The following is a 26,886-nucleotide window of genomic DNA, read 5'->3' as shown; positions in this document are numbered from 1 at the left end:
AAGTTCATTAACAGAGTTGTGCAAAATTACAAGAAGAAACCAAGAAGGATGTAGCTATAGTGCTTCATAGTAGGCTTGAGTAGCCAGCTTTAATTTGTGTGATGACTTTAAAACACAAGTTAAATCTAATAAAATGGTCGTGAAACATTTTTCAGATTTTACTATCATGCCATACAATCCACCTGCACCCTCACAGTCTCACCCCTCATCAGCCGTCATCCCTTCTGTATATTCAAACACCCGTCCTAATTTCAATTCCTGGGGAAAACACTGGGGGGACGGGGTTCGTGAAGGACGACAAAAATAATAAGGGAATTTTACATATGAGGTGTTAAGTTAACAACGTGTACAGCTTACAAGAGACTGAGAGAGTGAGGATTGTATATAAACACTTGAGAGGCAGTGACACTGGGGAAAGGGAGATGAAAAGTTTATAGGCATAGATAGATGGTAGAATAAAAGAGGAAATGGCTTCCTGAGTGGAAAACCCACATGAGATTTTTCAGCTGGCCAACTAGTTTCTTGGAGCAGGGCAATGGGTCTGTTGAGTTACAGACCCTTTAGCTGAAGCCATCAGTGCACAGCAGGAACCAACACTGCTCAGCTGGATTATCCTATTTATTACTGGAATAAGCCCAAATTTATTGATTAATAGAGTCGTCGCTTTTAAAGTCAGAAGGGCCTAATCTAGTCTGAGCTCCACCATAGAACCTCACCCAAAAACTTCTGCATCAAGCCCATCACTCATTTATTTATTTAGATCTAAATAATAATGAAAAAAGACTCCTAGGTGCCCTAGCACATCATTAACCCATACATGGAAATGCCAGAAGCATGACAGCTTCAACAGGGGCAATTAATATGATTAGGAGTATGGAACAGCTGCTATATGAAGAGAGATTAATAAGACTGGACTCTTCAGCTTGGAAAAGAGATGACTAAAGGGGGATATGATAGAGGTCTATAAAATCATGACTGGTGTGGAGAAAGTAAATAAGGAAGTGTTATTTACTCCTCATAACAAAATAACTAGGGGTCACCAAATGAAATGAATAGGCAGCAGGTTTAAAACAAACAAAATGAAGTATTTTTTCACACAATATACAGTCAACCTGGGGATCTCCTTGCCAGAGGATATTATGAAGGCCAAGACTATAACAGGGTTCAAAAAAGAACTAGATTAATTCATGGAGGATAGGTCCATCAATGGCTATTAGCCAGGATGGGTAGGGATGGTGTCCCTAACCTCTGTTTGCCAGAAGCTGGAAATGGGCGACAGGGGATGGATCACTTGATGGTTACCTGTTCTGTTCATTCCCTCTGGGGCACCTGGCATTGGCCACTGTCAGAACTAAGACAGGATACTGGCTAAATGGATCTTTGGTCTGATCCAGTATGGCCATTCTTATGTTCTTATGATGGGGGGTGGAGGGGACGGCACTGGAATAATCTGCCCAGATATGTCAGTGAGGCACCATTGCTGGAGGAACATAGAGGGAGCACATGAAGGACTAGGACAGATAAAACTCTTACTCTGCGCTTGATGCCAGGGTTAGACAATCTGGAAGGTCTTTCTGATTTCCAGTCCTGTATAACTAAAGCTTCCTGAATTCACCATAAAATGAGAGGGGGAGCAGAGGCCTTTTCAAGGTTAAGAAATAGGAAATCAGTGCAAGCAAATGTTCTGTCTCCTTAACTGGGAATGCCATAGGGACCCTACAACTCCCTCCTCACAGCGCCATGGTTGCTCTACTTAAACATGCAGGTTAGCCATTAATGGACTCTGAAACCCATCTCCTATTACCGACAGGACAAGTGCAGAGTCCTGCACTTAGGACGGAAGAATCCCATGCACTGCTACAGACTAGGGACCGAATGGCTGGGTAGCAGTTCTGCAGAAAAGGACCTAGGGGTTACGGTGGACGAAAAGCTGAATATGAGTCAACAGTGTGCCCTTGTTGCCAAGAAGGCTAATGGCATTTTGGGTTGTATAAGTAGGGGCATTTCCAGCAGATCAAGGGATGTGATCATTCCCCTCTACTCAGCACTGGTGAGGCCTCATTTGGAGTACTGTGTCCAGTTTTGGGCCCCACACTACAAGAAGGATGTGGATAAATTGGAGAGAGTCCAGCGGAGGGCAACAAAAATGATTAGGGGGCTGGAGCACATGACTTATGAGGAGAGGCTGAGGGAACTGGGATTGTTTAGTCTGCAGAAGAGAAGAATGAGGGGGGATTTGATAGCTGCTTTCAACTACCTGAAAGGGGGTTCCAAAGAGGATGGATCTAGACTGTTCTTAGTGGTAGAAGATGACAGAACAAGGAGTAATGGTCTCAAGTTGCAGAGGGGGAGGTTTAGGCTGGATATTAGGAAAAACTTTTTCACTAGTAGGGTGGTGAAGAACTGGAATGGGTTACCTAGGGAGGTAGTGGAATCTCCTTCCTTAGAGATTTTTAAGGTCAGGCTTGACAAAGCCTTGGCTGGGATGATTTAGTTGGGTTTGGTCCTGCTTTGAGCAGGGGGTTGGACTAGATGACCTCCTGAGGTCCCTTCCAACCCTGAGATTCTATGATTCTATGATTCTATGACAGACCTAGCTGTGCAGCGATATCTCCTCATTCAGCGTGTGACAGACTATACCCGTGGCAGGGCCATTTGGAGTTTGGCTTCAGGTCAAGGAAGCACCAAAAAGTTTGAATGTGGTTATACTGAGGTAAGTTAGTGTAGACCGAACCTCAGCATGGTGTCTTACTTCAAAGAAGAGACAGACCCTCAGTTCTCATGAGTACAAAGGGGATTGTTGCAAATTGTCTTAAACTGCCTTTTGAGGGGGGTACCACCAGTATTACTACTGCTGCCTCGTCTGCTTCCCTGGGCCTGTTCCTTAAAAGGGATGGTTGTGATGTTAACAGAGATTGAGACTGGTGTATGCTAGAGAGTAGTTGGATCTGTCCATGCTTTTCTTCACAGCATTAAGGATTTTGAGGGCTTAAGCCAGAGTTAGTCAGCAGGACTGTGGGCCAAATCCAGACCTCGAGATGCTTTTGAACGGACCCCAAAATCTTTTTATTTACTTATTATTATAATTATTGTTCTTTTTTTATTATTATTTTCACTGGAGTCTGGACCTTGACTATACCTTGACCAAAAAATTTGGATCTTGATAAAAACAAACTGACTATCCCTGGCTTAAGCCTTTTACCTTTCTCCACTAGCCATCATTCTTTGCTCCTCACACACCCGTTCACTTTCTCTCACCCAGCAGCATCTAGCTGCTGACAGGTACATTAGACATGCAGAGAGGACACCAGCAGGCAGCAATGGAGAGGTTTGGGTTTCATTCTCTCTCCAAAGCTGCACTCATAGATGTGGCTTTATAGCCCTGCCACAGAACTTCCAAGAAACACAGCAAATTCTTGTCTGCTCTTAGCAGAGATGGGACCCAAATCAGGGTACTGAATCTGAATCACCACTATCCCCCAAGCCTTAGGGAAATTCACCCTGGGTGTGAGCTCTGTAGCTCACAGAAACTGACCAGGTTTCTCTTTCAATGCCCTGTGTGAGGGGTCTCTTTTCCTGCCCAGATCTCCTCCTACTCATGCACTGGAGTCCGTGTGGTGAGTGGCACATCTATGGGGATTAGTAATATTCCCTTCTTGCAGAATTCGCTATGTTACAGTCACATGATAGTTTGGGGAAAGAAAATCTGGTTTATGGACAAATTACCCCCAGGCAAAAAAGTATAATTCACACATTTTTCAGGTTTCTGGGTGGGGCTGGGATCCTACTCCCAGCAGTAACACCAGCATTTGCTCTAGAATCTCTTCAAGAAAGCTTTCTCTACCTTTGGGTAAACACATTCTAATCTACGCTGGCCTAGCAATGTGCTCCAGCAATCATAGAATCATAGAATATCAGGGTTGGAAGGGACCTGAGGAGATCATCTAGTCCAACCCCCTGCTCAAAGCAGGACCAATTCCCAACTAAATCATCCCAGCCAGGGCTTTGTCAAGCCTGACCTTAAAAACCTCTAAGGAAGGAGATTCCACCATCTCCCTAGGTAACCCATTCCAGTGCTTCACCACCCTTCTAGTGAAAAAGATTTTCCTAACATCCAACCTAAACCTCCCCCACTGCAACTTGAGACCATTACTCCTTGTTCTGTCATCTGCTAACACTGAAAACAGTCTAGATCCATCCTCTTTGGAACCCCCTTTCAGGTAGTTGAAAGCAGCTATCAAATCCCCCCTCATTCTTCTCTTCTGCACACTAAACAATCCCAGTTCCCTCAGCCTTTCCTCATAAGTCATGTGCTCCAGCCCCTTAATCATTTTTGTTGCCCTCCGCTGGACTCTTTCCAATTTTTCGACATCCTTATTGTAGTGTGGGGCCCAAAACTGGACATGGTACTCCAGATGAGGCCTTACCAATGTCGAATAGAGGGGAATGATCATGTCCCTCGATCTACTTATACAGCCCAAAATGCCATTAGCCTTCTTGGCAACAAGGGCACACTGTTGATTAATATCCAGCTTCTGTAACCCCTAGGTCTTTCTCTGCAGAACTGCTGCCTAGCCATTCGGTCCCTAGTCTGTAGCAGTGCATGGGATTCTTCTGTCCTAAGTGCAGGACTCTGCACTTGTCCTTGTTGAACCTCATCAGATTTCTTTTGGCCCAGTCCTCCGATTTGTCTAGGTCCCTCTGTATCCTATCCCTACCCACCAACGAATCTACCACTCCTTCCAGATTAGTGTCATCTGCAAACTTGCTGAGGGTGCAGTCCACGCCATCCTCCAGATCAGGGGTCGGCAACCTACGGCACATATGCCAAAGGTGGCACACAAATTGATTTTTGATGGCATGCGGAGCGGGCTGAGCCACTCAGCCCACCGCCACTCTGGGGTTCCCACTGCTGGCCCCTTGCCAGCTGGGGTCCTGCCGCCGGTCCCACTCAGCACCCACTTCTGGCCTGGAGGAAGGAACCCCAGGCTGGTAGCGGGCTGTGACCCCAGCTGGCAGGAGCCGGCACCTGAAACCCCAGAGCGGCAGCAGGCTGAGTGCCGCTCTGGGGTTCCCACTGCTGGCCCCTTGCCAGCTGGGGTCTCACCGCCAGTCCCACTCAGCACCCGCTGCTGGCCTGGGTGAAGGAACCCCAGGCTGGCAGCAGGCTGAGATCCCGGCTGGCAGGAGCCAGTGGCCGAAACCCCAGAGCAAGGAGGGCTGAGCGGCTCAGCCCGCCTCCGCTCTGGGGTTTCCACCGCCAGCTCCTGCCTGCCGGGGTCCCACCGCCGCTCCCACTCAGCACACGCTGCTGGCCTGGGTGAAGGAACCCCAGGCTGGCAGTGGGCTAAGACCCTGGCTGGCAGGAGCCAGCAGCTGAAACCCCAGAGCGTGGTGGGCGGAAATACTCAGCCCACTACCGAAACCCCAGAGCTGAGCGGGCTGACCCACTCAGCCCACCCCCGCTCTGGGGTTCCAGCTGCTGGCCAGCCGGGGTCCCTGCCGCATCCCCACTCACCTTGCTTCTGGTTGGAGTTCCACTCAGGCCCCTTGCCAGAGAGGGTCCAGGCCTCCGGCCCTGCTCAGCCCTACCAGCCGCTAGCTCCACTAACCTCAGCTGCCGATCTGGGGTTCCAGCTGGTTAACAACTGATCACTCAGAAGCCTGTATGCAGCTTAAAGTATCCAAATTCGTACCACCAGACATTGGAAAACTCAGCAAGGAAAAGCAAGGGCAAGGATCACACTAAACTAATAAGATCTGCATTTTAATTTAATTTTAAATAAAGCTTCTGAAACATTTTGAAAACCTTCTTTGGTTATATATTATAGACTTATAGAGAGACTTTCTAAAAAAACGTTAAAATGTATTACCAGCATGTGAAGACTTAAATTAGAGTGTATACATGAAGACTCAGCACACCACTGCTGAAAGGTTGCCGCCCCCTGCTCCAGATCTTTAATGAAGATATTGAACAAAACTGGCCCCAGGACCGACCCTTGGGGCACTCTGCTTGATATCAGCTGCCAACTAGACATGGAGCCATTGAACGCTACCTGCTGAGCCTGACGATCTAACCAGCTTTCTATCCACCTTATCGTCCATTCATCCAGCCCATACTTTTTTAACTTGCCAGCAAGAATACTGTGGGAGACAGTATCAAAAGCTTTGCTAAAGTCAAGGAATAGCACATCCACTGCTTTCCCCTCATCCACAAAGCCAGTTATCTCATCATAGAAGACAATTAGGTTAGTCAGGCATGACTTGCCTTGGTGAATCCATGCTGACTGTTCCTGATCACTTTCCTCTCCTCTAAGTGCTTCAGAATTGATTCCTTGAGGACCTGCTCCATGATTTTTCCTGAGACTGAGGTGAGGCTGACTGGCATGTAGTTCCCCAGATCCTCCTTCTTCCCTTTTTTAAAGATGGGCACTACATTAGCCTTTTTCCAGTCATCCAGGACCTCCCCCAATCGCCATGAGTTTTCAAAGATAATAGCCAATGTCTCTGCAATCACATCTGCCAACTCGTTTAGCACCCTCGGATGCAGCGCATCCAGCCCCATGGACTTGTGCTTGTCCAACTTTTCTAAATAGTCCTGAACCACTTCTTTCTCCACAGAGGGCTGGTCACCTCCTCCCCATGCCTTGCTGCCCAGTGAAGCAGTCTGGGAGCTGACCTTGTTCGTGAAGACAGAGGCAAAAAAAGCATTGTGTACATTAGTTTTTTTCCACATCCTCTGTCACTAGGTTGCCTCCCTCATTCAGTAAGGGGCCCACACTTTCCTTGACCTTCTTCTTGTTGCTAACATACCTGAAGAAACCCTTCTTGTTACTCTTAACATCTCTTGTTAGCTGCAACTCCAAGTGTGATTTGGCCTTCCTGATTTCACTCCTGCACACCTCAGCAATATTTTTATACTCCTCTCTTGTCATTTGTCCAATCTCCCACTTCTTGTAAGCTTTTTTTTTGTGTTTAAGATCAGCAAGGATTTCACTGTTAAGCCAAACTGGTCGCCTGCCATATTTATTATTCTTTCTACACCTTTGTTCCTGCAACCTCAATAAGGATTCTTTGAAATACAGCCAGCTCTCCTGGACTCCTTTCCCCCTCATGTTATTCTCCCAGGGGATCCTGCACATCAGTTCCCTGATGGAGTCAAAGTCTGCTTTTCTGAAGTCCAGGGTCTGTATTTTGCTGCTCTCCTTTCTTCCTTGTGTCAGGATCCTGAACTTGACCATCTCATGGTCACTGCTTCCCAGGTTCCCATCCACTTTTGCTTCCCCTATTAATTCTTCCCTGTTTGTGAGCAGCAGGTCAAGAAGAGCTCTGCCCCTAGTTGGTTCCTCCAGAATTTGCACCAGGAAATTGTCCCCTACACTTTCCAAAAACTTCCTGGATCCTAGCTAGCAGATTTGCTCTAGGGAACTATTATCCACCAGTGCTTATGGGAGCAGCAGTCCTGACCACCCGCTGGGGTTCTAACTTGCATTAGGGCCAGTTTGGTCCCTGGCAGCCACCAGGATGGGAGAGCATCCCAGCCACCAATGCCACAAGCAAGTGAGCAGCTACATTCTACATCAGCTGCAGCTAAGAGTCACTCATTGTTGAGTGCATTGGAGTAATCCAAAGTCCCAGAAGTTTGGCTCATTGTTATGGAGTGCATATGAGAGAGGAATGAAACCAGCTCTCAGGGAGTATAAGTCAGCCTAGGACTAGAGGTCACACTAGACTTACTAGCCTGCAGGAGTTTTTGTGCAACGCATACTTAAATGCAGGTAACCTATCTCCACAGCCACCTCTGATTTTTCCACTTCCTCAAACAATTTCATTATCTTTCATCCCTATTTTTAACAAGAGTTGGCTTTTGGTGCTGGTGAAAAGTGTTGCCTTATCAGTGGAATAGCTCAGCTACTATCAGCTCAATCTATTGACTTCAATGGAGCTATGCAGGTTTAGCCCAGAGTTTCCTGGTAAATGAGGCTGGAATAGTATTTCTGTCCCTGGCTCTTACTTGTGGATCTTGAAGATTACAAAATTCAATAACAAATGTTGGGCAAACTCCATGCCACATCCATCACATCTGGACTCAGCTTCAGCCATGGCCATCTTACCTGAGTCCCAAAGCACTGTGAAATCAAGATAACTGCACCTTTTTTGTGTGAAGGTGACATAAAGCAGTGTCTAATTTACTATGGTACCCCAACTGTGTCCCCCAGTGTATGCCTGGCATACACTGAACAGAGGGGCTGAGAGAATAGACTCTTTTGGAATTCCCTACAAGTATGCTTGGAGCACACAAGCAATCAGGCAGTGCCACCCAGAGAAATACATAGTATTAGCACCCAGTAGAGTAACTGGGGCCAGATTGTGATCGGAGTTACATTGCCACAAAACTCGTGGTACGTCAGTATAGTTACACCAGTGTAAATCCAGAGGAAGACCGTTTGGATTCTAGTCCTGTATTTTTATCCCCCTAGGCTGCTGTTTTTTTGGGGGTAGGGGGGGCTCTTTAGTCATCTGGAGTGATACAACCACCTTAATCACTCCCTGCATTTTAGTTCTAACATTAGTTACAAAACCCTGCCATAGACAGAAAGTTATTTCAGTTTGAGCTGCAAAGCGTCTGAACTCAACCATTTGCTTTTTTTCTTTCTCCTCCTACTCCCTTGGAGTCCTAAAATGGCCAGTTTTTTTGTTTTTTTCCTGGGGAGGGGGGAAGGGGTGTCCACTAATTTTGTTCCAAGTTATCTTTTAAAGAAAAAAACTTCCCTCTAGTGCTGGCTCGTGTCCGGCCAGGGTTCACAAGCTCACGTTTCTACGACTGCATTGGAAAGCCCTGAGCAAATGTTTGTCATGCAGGTGGTGCTGCGGAATGGCCCAGGCTTCACCTGGGCTGGGACAAAGCCAGTCACAAAGCCGCCGCCAGTGCAGCGTTTAATGGGGAACTAGATCTACAGCCAGAAGGTTTATTGTCATCAGCCACTCCCGGGCCGGGACCCTCTTTGTCAGGCCCGACTCTGTAGAAAGGTGAGAGGCTGGTGCTGGCTGTCAGGCAGCCTGACCCAAACCCAAACTCCGGTGCAGTCAGTGGCCAGGCTCGCACTGGCCCCGGGGCTGGTGCAGTCTCGGCGGTTGAAGAGGCAGCCGAGGCGGGATATGTGCCTCTGGCTCTGCTCTCGGACCTGAGGACACGCCTGGAATTCGCTTCTTTTCGGACCATTCCGGCCAGGTGCTGAGCGCAATTGATCAGTGGGGCTCGCAGGCGCTCAGACCCGCTCCCCAATCTGCCTTTCACGGCCGCGTTGCTAGGCTACGCAGCCGCTGTCTCCGCCACAACCCCCCCAGCCAGGCGCGCCCCGATCGGCTTTACCTCCGTGCCGCGGCCTCGCTCCGACCTCGGGGGCTGGTGCGGGGCAGACCCGGACTCACCTTGTCTCCAGGGCGCTCCCAGGGTGAAGCTCCTGTGCCAGCTGAACATCCCGGCCGCAAAGCTTCGCTCCTTCACTGACAGCTGGGAGCGGGGGCGCCAGCCCGGGGCATCCTGCCAGCGCTCTCGCCTCCCGTGGAGCCGCCACGGTTTGCTTTCAATTAAACCGGCCCCGGGCTGGTCCTGACTCCCGTCCCATCGCTGGGGCTGGGGCTGGGGCAGGACCCCCCTCGGGAGGGAGGGAGCGAAGAAACCCCTCCCCTTTGCAGAGCTCTGCAGGCTGCCGCTGAGCCCAGAGGAAATAACCCGAGTGGCAGCCGCAGCGGCAGCCGGGGCTGTTCTCGCCGAGGTTGCTGAACTGTATATGGGCGCGCAGCCAGCAGGGCCTGACATTCCACAGGCTGCTCCCTTTCCATCTCCCTGGGCTGATAAGCCAGTGACTGGAGGGGGTGATACCTTCCCTATCCGAGCCCCCCCGGGACAGAAATGCCTGAGCGCTTGCATAAGGGCAACAAACAACCCACATCGCCAGTGGGTTTCGAAGAGGAGAGAGGGAGGGAAAGCATGGAATGTGATTTGGGTTTTTTCTCCACAGTGTGTTCCTGGGTAATACAGATCCCTGCCTTGATTTAACATGGCTACAGGACGCTATTAAGGGGGGTGGGGGGAGAACTAAATTAATTCCAGTTCCACTGGCTTCGATTGGAGAGTTCACTGCAAACCTTAGTGATCCAGTGTTTGTGAAATGATCATAAAACTTCAAGGCGAGCTGAAGTGCTCTGGTCATAACCAAACAGTTATAGTGCTGATCTGTAGCTTTCCTGGAGAACTGCATAGCTAGCTGGGAGCAGGGCCCTGTGATTTGTACCTGACCAAAGCTGTATGTACAGGCCTAGTGTTGGCCATGTACATGTCTCAGACACTGGGTTAAGACAGTGCAAAACAAACCACAAAGAAAGGAAACCCTAAAATCCACCACAGTCCAAACAAAGCCTCTCCTGTATATTTGCTAAGAGATTGCCACAGTCCACTTCCCTCTCTGACCAAACTCACATTGACTTCAAAGCCTTTGGGATGTATTCTGCCATTACACCAGGGTCAAACCAGAGTAACTCTGCTGCCTTCCATGGGTGTTGTGCCCGAATGAAAATTGTCAGGGCCAGACCCAGACAAGATCTGTTGCTAGGTGTTGTATTTTTCCAGTTGCTGAATTTGGGCTGGGTGTGGTTGGGGGCCTCAGATGAATTAGTAGTTGCAAATGCATGGAAAAAATCAAACAGGTGGGGAAGTGTTGGAAATGATCCAGTCCAGCTGCCCCCCAGCTCTCATATCCCTCTCCCCCAGATGCCTTTCTTTATCCCTTTCCTTTGAAATAAACATCATGGGCCAGATCCTTTGCTAGGGGAAATCAGTTTTTCTCTATTGAAATCACTGGAGCTGTGTTGATTACACCAGCTACACTTTTAAAGAGGTCATTACATGAAATAAAATATAGCTTTCTGTTGCAGAAACCAAAGAAGGTCTCATTTTAGTATTATTATTGCTCCGAAACCAATGTTAGAGCTCCGTTAATCACAACCACTTTCTTCCTCACCCAGACACTAGGTGAGCCTCTCAGACCCGACTGCAGGGGGTCTGCACTGCTAGCACTTGCCTAACACCAGGCCCTTTTAAAATCTGTGGCAACAAGATCTGTGCTCCATGGGCTGAGAGGCAAGTGGTGTAGGTGCACCCAGAACTAATGGGCGCATTCTCTTCTAATAACTACGGGAACATTCTACATAGGCAGGCAGGGCCGCCCAGAGGATTCCGGGGGCCTGGGGTCTTCGGCAGCGGGGGGCCCTTCCGTTCCGGGACCCGCCGCCGAAGTGCCCCGAAGACCCGCGGCGGGGCCCCCCGCCGCCGAATTACCACCGAAGCAGGACCCGCCGCCGAAGTGCAGCCCGGTCTTCGACGGTAATTCGGCGGAGGGGGGCCCCCGCTGTGGGTCTTTGGGGCACTTCGGCAGCGGGTCCTGGAAGGGAAGGGCCCCCCCCCCGCCGCCGAATTACCGCCGAAGACCGAGCTGAACTCGGCGGCGGGTCCCGCTCCGTCTTCGGCGGTAATTTGCCAGCGGGGGGTCCTTCCGCCCGGGAGTGGAAGGACCCCCCGCCAGCGAAGACCAGGAGCAGAAGAAGCTCCAGGGGCCCTGAAAAACTCTGGTGGGGGCCCCTGTGGGGTTCGGGGCCTGGGGCAAATTGCCCCTCTTGCCCCCCCCCTCTGGGCGGCCCTGTAGGCAGGAGGGAAAGGGTGCAAATAACCTAGGCACGGATCTTAAGCCGTGTCTAGACTGTGCAGCTTAGAGTGGCACAGCTGTGCTACTAAAGCCTTGCCGGTGTAAGGCACGCAGTGTAGCAGCTCTTTGTCAGTAGGGATGAGCTCTCCTGCCAACAAAATAACCCACCCCCCACCATGAGGGGTGGTAGTTTTGTTGGCAGGAGACGCTCTCCAACTGACAAACCACTGTCCACACCGGTGCTTTTTGTCATTACAACTTTTGATGGTTGGGGGGGGGGTGTTTTTTCACACTGCTGACCAACAAAAGTTTTAACAACAAAAGTGCAGTGTAGGCATAGCCTAGGGATTAATTACAACAGTAAAGAATGTCTACGGTCTACGCCTAGGGCAGCCCAAACAAAGCTAGGCTAATCCCTTGGGTGCCTTCACTCTGTCTCTTAAGGCTATAAGAGTGGCCATACTGGATCAGACCAATGGTCCATCCAGCCCAGTATCATCTTCCAATAGGGGTCAGTGCCAAGTGCTTCAGAGGGAATGAACAGAACAGGACCAACTATTGAATGATCCATGTCCTGTCATCCAGTCCCAGCTCCTGGCAGTCAGAGGTTTAGGGACACCCAGAGCTGCATCCGGTTTTGGGTCCGATTTTATTCAATCTATTTATTGCTGACCTGGGAACCAAGAGTAGGAGTGGGCTGATAAAGTTTGCGGATGACACCAAGTTGGGGGGTATTGTCAATTCGGAAGAGGATCGGGATATTCTCCAGGGAGATTTAGATGACCTTGTAAACTGGAGTATTAGTAACAGGATGAAATTCAATAGTGAGAAGTGTAAGGTTATGCATTTAGGGATGTCTAACAAGAACTTTAGTTATAAGCTGGGGACGCACCAGTTGGAAGTAACGGAGGAGGAGAAGGACCTAGGAGTCCTGGTTGATCGCAAGATGACTATGAGTAGGCAATGTGATGTGGCCGTTAAAAAAGCTAATGCGGTCTTGGGTTGCATTAGGCGAGGTATTTCTAGTAGGGATAAGGAGGTGCTAGTCCCGTTATATAAGGCGCTGGTGAGACCTCATTTGGAGTATTGTGTGCAGTTTTGGTCTCCTATGTTTAAGAAGGATGAATTCAAACTAGAACAGGTACAAAGAAGGGCCACTAGAATGATCCGAGGAATGGAAGGCCTTTCGTATGAAAGGAGACTTGAGGAGCTCGGTTTGTTTTCCTTAACCAAAAGAAGGATGAGAGGAGATATGATTACACTCTTTAAATATATCAGAGGGATAAATACCAGGGAAGGAGAAGAATTATTTCAGCTCAGTGCTAATGTGGACACGAGGACGAACGGATATAAACTGTCAGTCAGGAAATTCAGGCTTGAAATTAGACGAAGGTTTCTAACCATCAGGGGAGTGCAATACTGGAACAGTCTACCGAGGGAAACAGTGGGGGCGAAGGACCTCCACGACTTTAAGATTAAGCTAGATAAGTTTATGGAGGGGATGGTATGATAGGATAACGGGCTTAGTCAATAGGTCAATTATGTGCCTGGTATGATGTAACCTTTTCCAGAGGGTTCGGCTGGAGAGTCTTGCCCGCATGCTCGGGGTTCAGCTGACCGCCATATTTGGGGTCGGGAAGGAATTTTCCTCCAGGGAAGATTGGCTATGGCCCTGGAGGTTTTTCGCCTTCCTCCGAAGCATGGGGCAGGGTTCACTTGCTAACGAGTGGGTGGATCGGCTTATGTGGCCTGCATCTTGCAGGAGGTCAGACTAGATGATCATAATGGTCCCTTCTGATCTTGAATTCTATGATTCTATGATCCCTGATCATCATGGCTAATTGCCATTGATGGCCCTATCCTCCATGAATTTAGCTAATTCTTTTTTGAACCTGGTTATAGTTTTGGCCTTCACAACATCCCCTGGCAACAAGTTTCACGGTTGACTTTGTGTTGTGTGAAGAAGTACTAACTTATGTTTGTTTTAAACCTGCTGCCTGTTAACTTAATGTGCTCCAGCAATCATAGAATATCAGGGTTGGAAGGGACCTCAGGAGGTCATCTAGTCCAACCCCCTGCTCAAAGCAGGACCAATCTCCAGACAGATTTTGACCCCAATTCCCTAAATGGCCCTCTGAAGGATTGAACTCACAACCCTGGGTTTAGCTGGCAAATGCTCAAATCACTGAGCTATCCCCCCATCTGGTGATCCCTGGTTCTTTCAGCACCCCCACTATTAAAAATGTTCCAGTGCCACTAATCCCATCATTTTATATGTATAGTTGGGATTATGTTTTCCAGTGGTCATTACTTTGCATTTATCAAAATTGAATTTCATCTGCCGTTTTGTTGCCCAGTCACACAGTTTTGTGAGAGCCCTTTGTAACTCTTCACAGTCTGCTTTGGACTTAACTATCTTGAGTAATTTTGTATCATCTGAAAATGTTGCCTCTTCACTGTTAACCCCTTTTTCTAGCTCACTTATGAATATGTTGAACAGCCCTAGTCCCAGTACGGATCCTCGCTGTTTACCTATCTCCACTGTGAAAACTAACCATTTATTCCTGCACTTTGTTTCCTAACTTTTAACCAGTTACCAATCCATGAGAGGACCTTCCCTCTTATCCCATGACTACATACTTTGCTTAAGAGCCTTTGGTGAGGAACCTTGTCAAAGACTTTCTGACTGTCCAAGTACACTGTATACACCTTGTCCACATGCTTGTTGATGTCCTCAAAGAATGCTAATAGATTGGTGAGTCATCATGTCCCTTTACAAAAGACATCTCAAAGCTGCCTCCTTCGGTACCATCTCTCTCTGGTCTGTTGAGAGAGTGTTAGGCCCTCAATCCCACAAGTGTACCATCAGGTGTCATAGTGGTTGCACTGGGGCCTGCTCTGTGTTGCCTCCCTGTTGCCTTGCTCTGCTGTTAGTGCAGCCTCCCTCTTTGGACAGCTTCACTTCCTGCAGCCCTACAGAGTCTTTGGCGGGAGGCTCCTCCCATACCCTGCTTGGCCCTACCACCTATCCCATCCCTGCTGTTGACCTGCTTCTAATGAGGGATATCTCTCCACTGCATTGTAAACCCAGCTCTGAGGACCCAGGCTTCTGGACTAGGTGTTTAAAAGCCACACTTGAGCATCCACACTGCATCATAAACCTGGGCTCATAATTTCTGGACCCAAGTCTCACAACCATGCTAACATGTCCACACTGCAGGGCCGCCCAGAGGATTCAGGGGGCCTGGGGTCTTCGGCGGCTGGGGGCCCCCGCTTTGGTGGTAACTCAGCGGCGGGGGATCCTTCCGCTCCAGGACCCGCCACCGAAGTGCCCCGAAGACCCGTGGCGGGGCCCCCGCTGCCGAATTGCCGCCGAATTACCGCTGAAGACCCGGCACTTCGGGGGCTGGTCCCGCTTTGGTAGTAATTCAGCAGCGGGGGGTCCTTCCGCCCCAGGGCAGAAGGACCCCCGCCACCGAAGACCCGGAGCGGAAGAAGCTCCAGGGGCCCCGGCCCCGCGAGAGTTTTCTGGGGTCCCCGGAGTGAGTGAAGGACCCTGCTCCAGGGGCCCTGAAAAACTCTCGTGGGGGCCTCTGCAGGGCCAAGGGCCTGGGGCAAATTGCCCCACTTGCCCCTCCCCCCCCCGGGCGGCCCTGCCACACTGGACTACACAGGTCTTCTGACTAGTGTCTGCATTCACACTGCAAAATGACAGGGCTTGGACCCGAGTCATAGTGGGACTCAGGCTCTGACCCACCCCCCCAAGTAGGTCCTAGGGTTGCTGACCCGAGTTACACTGGTTTGTGTGTGGACAGAAGTGGGGCTTGGCCGCAAATCTGCATCAGAGCCCTCACTGGATATGTCTACCCTGCAGTGTAAGCCCAAGGTTAGTAGAACTTGAGTTAGCAGACTCTGGTTTGTTAACCAAGGGCTTGAATGTCTACACTCATTTGTAGCCACAGGTTAGGAATTGGTGAAACCTGGGTCCCAACCTGGGATGTCATCATCTACACCACATTATGCAGGCCCCAGTTCAACCACCCATATCCCAGACTTCCTAATGTCCTCTCCAAATGTGGCCACTCTAGGCCTTTGTTTGTGGTGCAGTGTGGGAAAACTTGACTGGCAAACAAATTAGATTGGCCAGAGGACAAATAAAGTTGGCTTGTGGAATAATTTTGGCAGACTCCCAGAGCATGATGAGTCCAGTGGGGCTGCGTCTACACTGCAAAGCAACAGGGCTTGAATTCTGGTCCTGGCTTGACTCAGGCTTGGACCATCCGTCCCTGTGGGGTCCTGGGACCATGGGTCTGAGCCCTAGGTTAGCACAATTTGTGTGTAGACATAAGGGGGGGAGTAGGCTTGAGCCTGAGTTTGAACCCTGGGCATACACTGCAATGTACACACCCACAGGCTCCCTGCTAGAGCGGCTCGGAAATTTTTCATGAAAACTTATTTAACAATTTTTTTTTGGTCAAAATCCAAACATATCCATTTGGACAAAATTTTGTTTAGAACTCCTCCCCATCCCCCTGTCCCCAGAAATGAAGTATTTTGATAATGTCAAAATGTCCCATTTGGGCATTTTTGCAATGGATTGTCTTGATTTTTCATTTTGCAATGACACTTTGAAATAAAATTTATAATTTTTATATTACAATTTTTTAAAATTTTAAAAGTTCAAAATTGGAACAAATTGTACCGAACTGAAATGTTTTGATAAACCCAAAACTAAACTTTAAAAAAAAAATTGTTTCCTGGGAAACTTGTTTTTGTTTTGTTCTGTTTTGAAATGGAAACATTTTTGAAATCCCAGACTTTTCCACAAAACAGAAATCCACTCCCCTCCACCCCCATCTATTCCTGACCTTCTCCTAACACATCATGTGATGCACAGCTGCCTCTATACTGAGCTGCTCACCTCTTCTCTGCCTTGTTCTATGTCTGCCTCAGTACAGGGGCTGCTCCTCTTGATCCCAGCTCTTCTGGGTGCTCTCTGAGGCTGACCCTGGGCACAGACATGACCCGATGAGCTCAAACATCTGGGAGACTGTGATTTGGCCGTCGATGATGGTTCTCTGGCAGGGTGCAGGAGGGCTGGGTGTAGGGCTCAGTAATTTTCCTCCATTCCTGCCAAGGACCACATAACGCAGGTGAGTGATGTTCAAATTGCCTGAGCAGTGAGTAGAGGTTATAACTTACCAGGTCAGATCCTCAGCTGGTGTAAATCAGCAGAGCTCAGCCAACATTGATGGAGCTACCTGGATTACACCAGCTGAGGATCTGGCCCATTGGATACAAATGGAAGTTTGCAAGGGAGAACTTAGAAATAAACAGTAGCTTATATGTGTTTTATAAACTGGCCTGTGCTTTAATACATTCCTAGCCAGCTTTCTGAAGGCTGTTCTCTGGCTCCAGACATGTTATGTTGATGCCAGACCCTCAGAGTGGCACAGAGGGCTTTGAATGGTGCAGCCTACTGGGAACTCCATTGCATAAGATGCTGTATCTCTTCTGGGGGCGGCGGGGGAAGGGGAGGGGAGGGGAGGGCAGGAGGGAAAGAAATGGTGGAATGGTGAGTTGTCTGAGCAGCTGAATGCTCATTCGCAGGTGCCTTAGAATGACATCACCAGCATTGTTTATTGCCAGCCAAGTTCTGGAAACAAAGACACCCCCCCATCACGGCACATAGCTCCCCTTTCCCCAACTCACTCACTCACTCACTTTGTTTATAGCTTCATAAAGCTCATTTGTTTCCTCCACAATGTGAACACCCCCAGGGACCTATTTTCAAAGTAATTAGCTTGAAAAACGAGCCGCGGTGTTGACGTCTATTTGTGATTGTGATTCAAAGTGCTATGGGCACTAAGCACAGCATGTGATTATGGTTCCACACCCTGGCATGGCATATTGCCTTTTAAATAATATTTAGGCTTGGTCTACGCTACCACCTTATGTCGGTATAACTACGTTGCTCAGTGGCGTGGAAAATCACACCCCTGAGTGTCATAGTTATACCAACCTAACCGCCGGTGAACACTCAGAGCTGTGTCAGTGGGAGGGCTTCTCTCCATCAACATAGCTACCCCTCTGGGGGAGGTGGAGTACCTGCACTGATGGGAGAGACTCTACTTCACTGCAGTGCTGTAAGTGAAGACAAGCCCATAGGCTTTTCATCCCATGCGAATGTTCTCCAAGCCACATCCGGCCCTCCTTAAGAGACACTCTTTCAGGTCACATTTAGCCCCAAATTCAAGGCCAAATCAGAGAGGTGCTAAGAACCTCAGCCAAGATCCAAAAGTGACTCATGATTTGGGTGTCGCAGCTGTTGGGTGCCCAATTTGAGACCAATGATCCTGATTGGCGGAGGGCAGATGCTCAGCACTTTGTGGAAATCAGGCTCCTTTAAGATGTCTCAGGTTGGGAACCCAAAATCTCTAATCACCTTTGAAAATCTTGACCCAGACAATTTGCCCCAACTCCTAACAACCAAGGGAAATTATTCCATTTTTTTTCTAAATTCCAGTGGCACTAGGTTTTAAAAACCAAAACAACAACAAATATTCCTCTATAGTGCGGACCACCCACACAATTCAGCACTAACCTAGTGCATGAAACCTGAAAGTGAAAATGCATAGACACTATCAGGAGTGTTCTATATCCAAGGTACATGTACAGTAGAACCTCAGAGTTAACGAACACCTCGGGAATGGAGGTTGGTTGTTACTCTGAAAAAAAAGTTATGGTTTTTCTTTCAAAAGTTTACAACTGAACACTGACTTAATACAGCTTTGAAACTTTACTAGGCAGAAGAAAAATGCTGCTTTCCCTTTATTTTTTTAGTAGTTTACATTTACACAGTACTTTACTGTATTTGCTTTTTATTATTTTTTTTCTCTACTGCTGCCAGAGTGGATTTGATTTACTAGTCAGGAAGACTCGATTTAATCATGGTTTTCTACATAAAAGTGCATTCTTGTTGGTTGTTATAACCTTAATACATTTTCTTCACAACTCAGAGATAGATGTAGGTTTCATTTTTAAACAGTGATTTATTTTGAAAACTTTTCAGATTAATTTTACAGCTATATCAGAAAATGAATGATTGTTTGGTTATTTCATTTACCAAAGGTAATTGAAGCAAATATTTATGAAGTCATTGGGAGGTGAACTATCTCCAATTCAACAGGTTAATCATTAATATTTGGAGTATTTTCTCACCATGCTGTATTAGGAGGAGAACATCACCAGACAGACATTTAAAATGTTTTATTTAACTAAAACAACAACATTAAGTATTCTGGATTTTTTTCTTCAAGAACAAACATATAATATTTTAACAAAACAAGCATATGTCCCTCGCTTCTCACATTTATCTCCAGACTTCTTCTCCTTGTCCAGATCTATTCCGCCCCCCAACAATCTTCTATTCATTGGACTTTTTGAAACTTTGCACTCTTAGGGCTAGTCTACACTTACCAGCCGGGTCGACGCGGTGAGTTCGACTTCTCAGAGTTCGAACTATCGCGTCTAATCTGGACGCGATAGTTCAAACTCCGGAAGCGCCGGGGTCGACTTCGGTACTCCACCACTGCAAAAGGCGGTGGCGGAGTCGACCTTGGAGCTGTGGACTTCGATTCCGCGGCGTGTGGACGGGTGAGTAGTTCGAACTAGGGTACTTCGAATTCAGCTACGCTATTCACGTAGCTGAACTTGCGTACCCTAGTTCGACGCCCACTCTTAGTGTAGACCTGCCCTTTAGAGAGAGGCAAGGATTGCAGAGGGACAATAGAGTTGAGGTCTGTTATTTCCCACCACTATATATTATTTATTTATTTACAAACATTTTTGCTGTTAACAAGCATTTTACCTCTGGAGACACAAATCCACAGTTTGAGAACTGCAAAACTAAGCATCTCTGATGGTATCTTCTAGACTGAGCACTGAGTCCCATTGGGTAAATAGAAAGATTAACCTAAATAATCTATATAGAAGCCTATGGAACCCTATAAAATTGGGTCCCTACGCCATGAACTATTGGAACTCATTTACAAAACTTTTCTTAAACATTACATGAATATATTGTCTCATACTATAGAATTAGACTTTATAATCCCTATTCCATGATATCTTTGAGCGATAATGTATCTTAATTAAAACTATCATTAGATAGGTTTTTTCCTCAAAAAGCATTTTATCAAAAAAATCCAATTTAAATTAAAAAATCTGATTAAAATAAAAAAAATCCGATTTTTAAATTTTTTTTTAATCATTCATTTTTATCAACCCTGGCTGCTGCCTGACTGTGCATTTCCAGTTCCAAATGAGGTGTGTGTTTGACTCATCAGTTTGTAACTCTGGTATTCATAACTCTGAGTCCTACTGTATGTGTAAATGAAGATCTTTAATATAAATAGCACTATCTATTGGCACATACTGTGCAACATTGTTCACCTGTTAGTGGGTTTGATAAAGTTGTTGTTGTTATGCACTATAAATGGCTTTCTGATGGTTGGTTTCCATTTAACCAACAAAAATTTGCGGGTCAAATTAGGAGTGTGATGATTTTTTTTTTCTGGCATAGTTATACCTGTAATAGACCTAATGTAGACACGGTTATACCAATATAAAGGAGCCTTAAACTGATATAGCTACTTTTGGTTCCCAAACCAGAATAATCTATACCATTCTAAGCTTTTTACTGGCATGACTGCATCCACACTAGGTTTAACCATGCTGGTAGGAGCCAAACTTTTAAGGGTAGAAGACAAGTCCTGAGTCCAGCTCTTAACTCAACAGCCTACAAACAAAACTTCAAGGTGACTTGCCTCTTTTCAAAGTTGAGCAAAGTACAAAAAAGAAAGATTATTAAAAATTCTTTCATTTTTAATCATTGTGGGTTACCTTGATTTTGGGGAAGGTGCTCTCTGGTTTGTAATAAAATATATGGGGCCAGATTGTTGCTCAGTCTTTGTAAGGGAGTGGGAGGAGTGGCCCAACAACCTTGAAAAGACAGTATTGCCAAGTCCCACAATTTTTTATGACTTTTTCAATAATTTCTTGTTTTCTTAAGGCCCAACCTGCCAGAATCAAGAGATTGCATGAGAATCTCAGTTTTCATTTTTTTAAAAAAGCAAGTTTCTAGCCCTCCTGGCTGCAGAGAAAAGCTGGAAATGTTGAAGCATATATAGCTGGTTGAAAAATTTCCATCAAAAAATGTTTTTCAGTAGAAAATTGCGTTGTGGTTAAAATGACATTTTTTGCAAAGAGTGTGTGCTTTCTGTAAAAAATCAAAAACCCTTCAATATTTCATCCAAAAAGTATCATTATTTGGCTGAAATATTTCACTTTTTGGCCAACAAATATTGATGAAAACTCAAAATTTTCCCTGGAAAATGTTGAGGAATTTATTTTTTTTTAAAGTTTATTTTCCTGTGGAAATGTTGACAAGCAATTTTCCAACCAGCACTAGAGACGAGTTCACACTACTGGCTCAAAACGCAGGAGGCAGATCAAAGGAAACATTTATTATTTGAATGAAATCTCATGATTTTCAGGGCCTGCCTCATTATTTTCAGCACTTGAGTTTGGCAATACTGTAGAGGGCAGCCATAGTTGCAGTTCTTGCACTCTTCTTAGTCCAGGGCCTACTCCTTCCTACTGCCCCACTGGGTGCTGCTGTCCAATGCAAAAGGACTGGGATAGGCATAGAAGGAGGTGGGGTCATGACACAACCATGTAGCTATGTGGGGAAGACAACGTTCACCCCTCTAGGGCTGCAGAGGCACTGCATTTTCCAGGAGCTGGAGAAGTGTGTGTGCCTGAGGCACTGGCACTGTCCCATAGCTCCCCATGGGGCAGCTCCACCCCTCCTCCAATCCTAAGAAGCTCAATCTGGTCCATTATTGTTTAGTCTCCCAACAGCAGCTCTTTAACCAACCCTCTGATAACAGACCCACGTATAACATAGGGAAAGCTTCCCTCTCCAGGACTGTTCATTCAGCACCTTTAAGGAGCATGTTTATGAGTTGCAGAAAAGAGAGAGCACCTCAGCAATGCACATAATCAAGGCCTTGGAGCCAGTAGGCTAAAATGCCTGGTTCCATTCCCATACTTTGACATCACTTCATATAACAGAAGCACATTTTTCAAATGTAAGATAAGCCATGCCATCATAGATGGGACCAGCTGGTGCCCTGGGTCACATGGTGTCATGATATGTGGAATAACAGATCTCCTGAAGCTTGAGGTGTTTATTAAGGATCACAACTACAATTATATACACAAATAGGTTCCCACACATTTTGAGTCCCAGCTTTGTCTTCTTTGTTCCCCAGGGACCACACTGCGCCTGGAACTCTTCACAACACATAGCAACTCCTGGTGGTAGAGTAATATACTGCAAGTAAACATCACTTTACACCAGGGGTAGGCAACCTATGGCATGCGTGCCGAAGGCAGCATGTGAGCTGATTTTCAGTGGCACTCGCACTGCCCGGGTCCTGGCCACTGCTCTGGGGGGGCTCTGCATTTTAATTTAATTTTAAATGAAGCTTCTTAAGCATTTTAAAAACCTTATTTACTTTACATACAACAATAGTTCAGTTATATATTATAGACTTATAGAAAGAGACCTTCTAAAAACATTAAAATGTATTACTGGCATGCGAAACCTTAAATCAGAGTGAATAAATGAAGACTCGGCACACCACTTCTGAAAGGTTGCTGACCCCTGCTTTACACATTGGTGTGTTAGGGTAAGAGAATGTAATGATTGCTCAAGAAAGAGCAATAAGGGGGACCTAGTTACCTCAGCTGATGGCCCCAAGAGGGTGATAACTGCTGTCTAAGGAACGTGGCCAGGTTTCCAACCACCTAGAGAGCATGCTGCGGTTACTAGAACATACTGGTGGGGAAACACACTACTGTTTTTTCCCAGAGCCCACTCCCAATGAGCTCCTACTAGCGGGCAGGTCTTGAGGCTGAAATGTTTTCCTTTCATAACCTCTGGACTATAGCTGGGTGATGAATCCTGTGAATGCCAAAGCGGGCAGGAAATTCACTCTTAGATCTCACAGTATGTAACAGGAAGAGGAAAAACCTTAGTCAGCGCCTACTGCACTTCTGATGAATGCATCAGTTTCCTCTGCCATGGGAAAGCCCTCCACCCACAGAGGCCACTGAACACGAAAGATTGTTGTGTTCCTGCATCCCCTGTGTATACAGCTGCATCCTCTTGTTCTCTTCACATTTGTGTGACTTGGAGAAGGTACGGAGCAAGCACAAGAGCAGACATCCCTGAAGTCAAAACTTCCCTACTTAAATAAAACACCCTCTGCGGAAGGGATTCTCAGCCTATACTCCCTGGGGCATTAGCTGGGGTTCTGCAAAGAGCTGGCAAGTAACATAGACCCAAGGTTTCCAAAGTGGGCTATAAAATGGGGTGTCTTGGATTTTGGGTGCCCAATTTGGAGATTTTGGGCCACATTTTCAGAGGTGCAGGGAGCACTTGCAGCTTTGGCTGACTTTAATAGGCCTTTTGGGTGCTCAGCACACCTGAAAATCAGGCCCAAAAGTGGCTCAAGCTGGGCACTCAAAAAATGAGGCATCTAAATTTAGTGTCCACTTTGGAAAATGTAGGCCTTGCTGCATGTTCCTCCTCATTGCCAGCTCCTACATAGAATCATAGAAGATTAGGATTGGAAGAGATTTCAGGAGGTCATCTAGTCCAAGCCCCTGCTTTGAGCAGGACCAACACCAACTAAACCATCCCAGCCAAGGCTTTGTCAAGCCAGGCCGTAAAAACTTCTCAGGATGGGAACCCATTATTAGGGAATCATTCCAGTGCTTCATGACCCTTCTAGTGAAATAGTGTTTTTTAATATCCAACCTAGACTGTCCCCACTGCAACTTGAGACCATTGCTTCTTGTTCTGTCATCTGCCACCACTGAGAACAGGCTAACTCATCCTCTTTGGAACCCCACTTCAGGTAGTTGAAGGCTGCTATCAAATCCCCCCTCACTCTTCTCTTCTGCAGACTAAACAAGCCCAGTTCCCTCAGCCTCTCCTCGTAAGTCATGTGCCCCAGCCCCCTGATAATTTTCGTTGTCCTCCGCTGGACTCTCTCCAATTTGTCCACATCCTTTCTGTGTGGGGGGCCCAAAACTGGATGCAATACTCCAGACAGGGCCGGCTTTAGGCCGATTCCCCCGAATTGGGCCCCACGCCTAAGAGGGCCCCGTGCCCTGTGCCTAAGAGGGCCCCGCGCCCAGCCAGAGCGGGGCAAGCCCGCGGCCCCACTCCTCGGCCAGATCACTGGGCAGAGTGCTGCAAGCCCCGTGGCCCCGCAACCCTGGCCAGAGCACGGCAAGCCCTGCGGCCCTGCTACCCCAGCTGGAGCACCGGCCTGAGCACAGCAAGTCCCGCGGTGCTGCTCCCCGGCCAGAGCTCCGGGTGGAGCGCTGCAAGCCCATGGCCCCACTCCTCCCACCAGAGCACGACAAGACCCACGGCCCTGCTACCCCAGCCGGAGTGCGGCAAGCCCCGCAGCCCCACTACCCCGGCTGGAGCCCACCAACCCCACGGCCCCACTACCCCAGCCAGAGCCCAGCAATCCTGCAGCCCCACTACCCTGGCCGGAGCCCAGCAACCCCGCGGCCCCGCTACCCCAGTCGGAGCCCAGCAACCCCGCGGCCCCGCTACCCCAGTCAGAGCCCAGCAACCCTGCAGCCCCACTACCCCAGTCAGAGCCCAGCAACCCCGCAGCCCCACTACCCCAGCCAGAGCCCAGCAACCCCGCAGCCCCACTACCCCAGCCAGAGCCCAGCAACCCCGCGGCCCCGCTACCCCAGTCGGAGCCCAGCAACCCCGCGGCCCCACTACCCCAGTCAGAGCCCAGCAACCCTGCAGCCCCACTACCCCAGCCGGAGCCCAGCAACCCCGTGGCCCCGCTACCCCAGTCAGAGTCCAGCAACCCCGCAGCCCCACTACCCCAGTCAGAGCCCAGCAACCCTGCAGCCCCACTACCCCAGCCAGAGACCAGCAACTCCATGGCCCTGCTACCCTGGCTGGAGCCCAGCAACCCCGCGGCCCCAGCAACCCCGCAGCCCCGCTACCCCGGCTGGAGCCCAGCAACCCCGCGACCCGCTTCCCCAGCAGAGCATGGCAAGCCCCGCAGTCCCACTCCCCCAGCCAGAGCCCAGCAACCCCGCATTCCTGCTGCCCCGGCTGGAGCACTGGCCCGAGTGCTGCAAGTCCCGTGGCCCCGCCCCCCTGACTGGAGTGTGGCAATCCGAAGTGCTGCTGAAGACTCAGAGCGCCGCCTGGTGAGTACAAGCCCCACGAATCGGGCCCCACACTTGCTAAAGCCGGATCTGACTCCAGATGTGGCCTCACTAGTGCTGAATAGAGGGGAATAATCACTTCCCTCGATCTGCTGGCAATGCTCCTACTAATACAGCCCAATATGCCGTTAGCCTTTCTGGCAACAAGGGCACACTGCTGACTCATATCCAGCTTCTCATCCACTGTAATCCCCAGGTCCTTTTCTGCAGAACTGCTGCCTAGCCAGTTGGTCCCCAGTCTGCAGCGGTGCATGGGATTCTTCCCTCCTAAGTTCAGGACTCTGCACTTGTCCTTGTTGAACCTCATCAGATTTCTTTTAGCCCAATCCTCCAATTTGTCTAGGTCACTCTGGACCCTATTCCTACCCACCAGCATATCTACCTCTCCCCCCAGCTTACTGTCATCTGTGAAATTGCTGAGGGTGCAATCCATCCCATCATCCAGATCACTAATAAATATGTTGAACAAAACCGGCCTCAGGACCAACCCCTGGGACACTTTGTTTGATACTGGCTGCCAACTAAACATCAAACCCTTGATCACTACCTGTTGAGCCCGACAATCTAGCCAGCTTTATATCCACCTTATAGCCCATTCATCCAAGCCATACTTTTTTAACTTGCTGGCAAGAATACTTATCAAAAGCTTTACTAAAGTCAAGGTATATCACATCTACTGCTTTCCCCATATTCATAGAGCCGGTTATCTCATCACAGAAGGCAATCAGGTTGGTCAGGCATGACTTGCCCTTGGTGAATCAATGTTGACTGTTCCTGATCACCTTCCTCTCCTCCAAGTGCTTCAAAATGGATTCTTTGAGGACCTGCTCCATGATTTTTCCAGGGACTGAGGGGAGGCTGCCTGGTCTGTAGTTCCCCAGGTTCTCCTTCTTCCCTTTTTTAAAGATGGGCACTATATTTGCCTTTTTCCAATCGTCTACACTGCAGCAGGATGGCTAACTATTTCCCAAAGCTTTTCTGTGCAGGCAATTGCTGTTGTTTCCACAGGGCTGCTAGACAGTTGTAAAGATGAGGGCGGGTGGTCCAGGACAATCTCTGAATTAAAATGTGGTCCACACTTTGACAAATCCCCAGGGCCCTGTCGTATGGTAATGGTAGGAAAGCCACACTTATATAGCATTACTAGTGTAGGTGTAACCCTTCTGCCCCTCTGAGTTGGCAGCAACAAGGGCCGGGTTCAGTATCCAGGGGTTCCGTTTCAATAACACAATGCAAAACCGGCTCGAGCCCCCACCCAGTGACCTGGGACAATTACCTACCACCCCCCCGGGCGCCTCTAGGAGGCAATACTTCCCCACTCGCAAGCACGAAGTCTGAGTGTAGCAAAATCCTTTTAATAAAGGAGGGAAACAATGTGGCATCACGTTGGAGAGACACCACAAACAGGACTATACACAAACCATAAGCAAAAACCCACCTCCAAGTACATTTGGCACTGTCCTTAGGGTCTTAAGTCCAATCACCCCAAAGTCCAACAACCCAAAAGTCTCAGTCTCCGGTCAGTGCCACCCCAGAGTTCAAAAGTTTATCTGCAGAGTTTTACCCCCCCCCCCCCAGCCTGGGTGGAAATGGGGGGGGGGTCGCACACACAGGGTGCTAGGGACACCTTACGTGGGCCAGGGCCGATGCCCCGCTTCTCCGTGGAGTTCTGCTGCAGCCTTCACCACGACTGGCTCCACTCCACCAGCTGTGCCGCTCCTCCAGCAGACCCGTGAACCACGTCAGCCGTCCCCCACAAACCGCTCCACACTGCTCACTGTTCCATGGGCTGCTCCAACGTGCTGCAGACTGCTCCACTCTGCCAGCTGCTTGGTGA

General features: G+C 48.4%; 1 protein-coding gene across 2 annotated transcripts in view; it reads right to left on the bottom strand.

Annotated features, from left to right (window-relative positions):
* The window catches only part of LOC120369299, a 79,588-nt gene extending 69,812 nt beyond the window's left edge, over positions 1–9,776 (bottom strand). Inside the window, exon 1 of one of the 2 annotated variants that reach the window (XM_039482455.1) lies at positions 9,433–9,776. In XM_039482455.1, the coding sequence (XP_039338389.1) occupies positions 9,433–9,481 (49 nt within the window). In that variant the 5' untranslated portion in view covers positions 9,482–9,776. The remainder of the gene's footprint in view (positions 1–9,432) is intronic. The other variant, XM_039482454.1, reaches the window with a different exon arrangement.
* Between the last annotated feature and the right edge of the window lie 17,110 nt (positions 9,777–26,886).

The sequence above is a fragment of the Mauremys reevesii genome, linkage group 7, assembly GCF_016161935.1.
Source record: "Mauremys reevesii isolate NIE-2019 linkage group 7, ASM1616193v1, whole genome shotgun sequence".
Classification (NCBI taxonomy): domain Eukaryota; kingdom Metazoa; phylum Chordata; order Testudines; family Geoemydidae; genus Mauremys; species Mauremys reevesii.
Note: the sequence above shows the minus strand (reverse complement) of the source record. Positions and strands in the feature narration are given on the sequence as shown.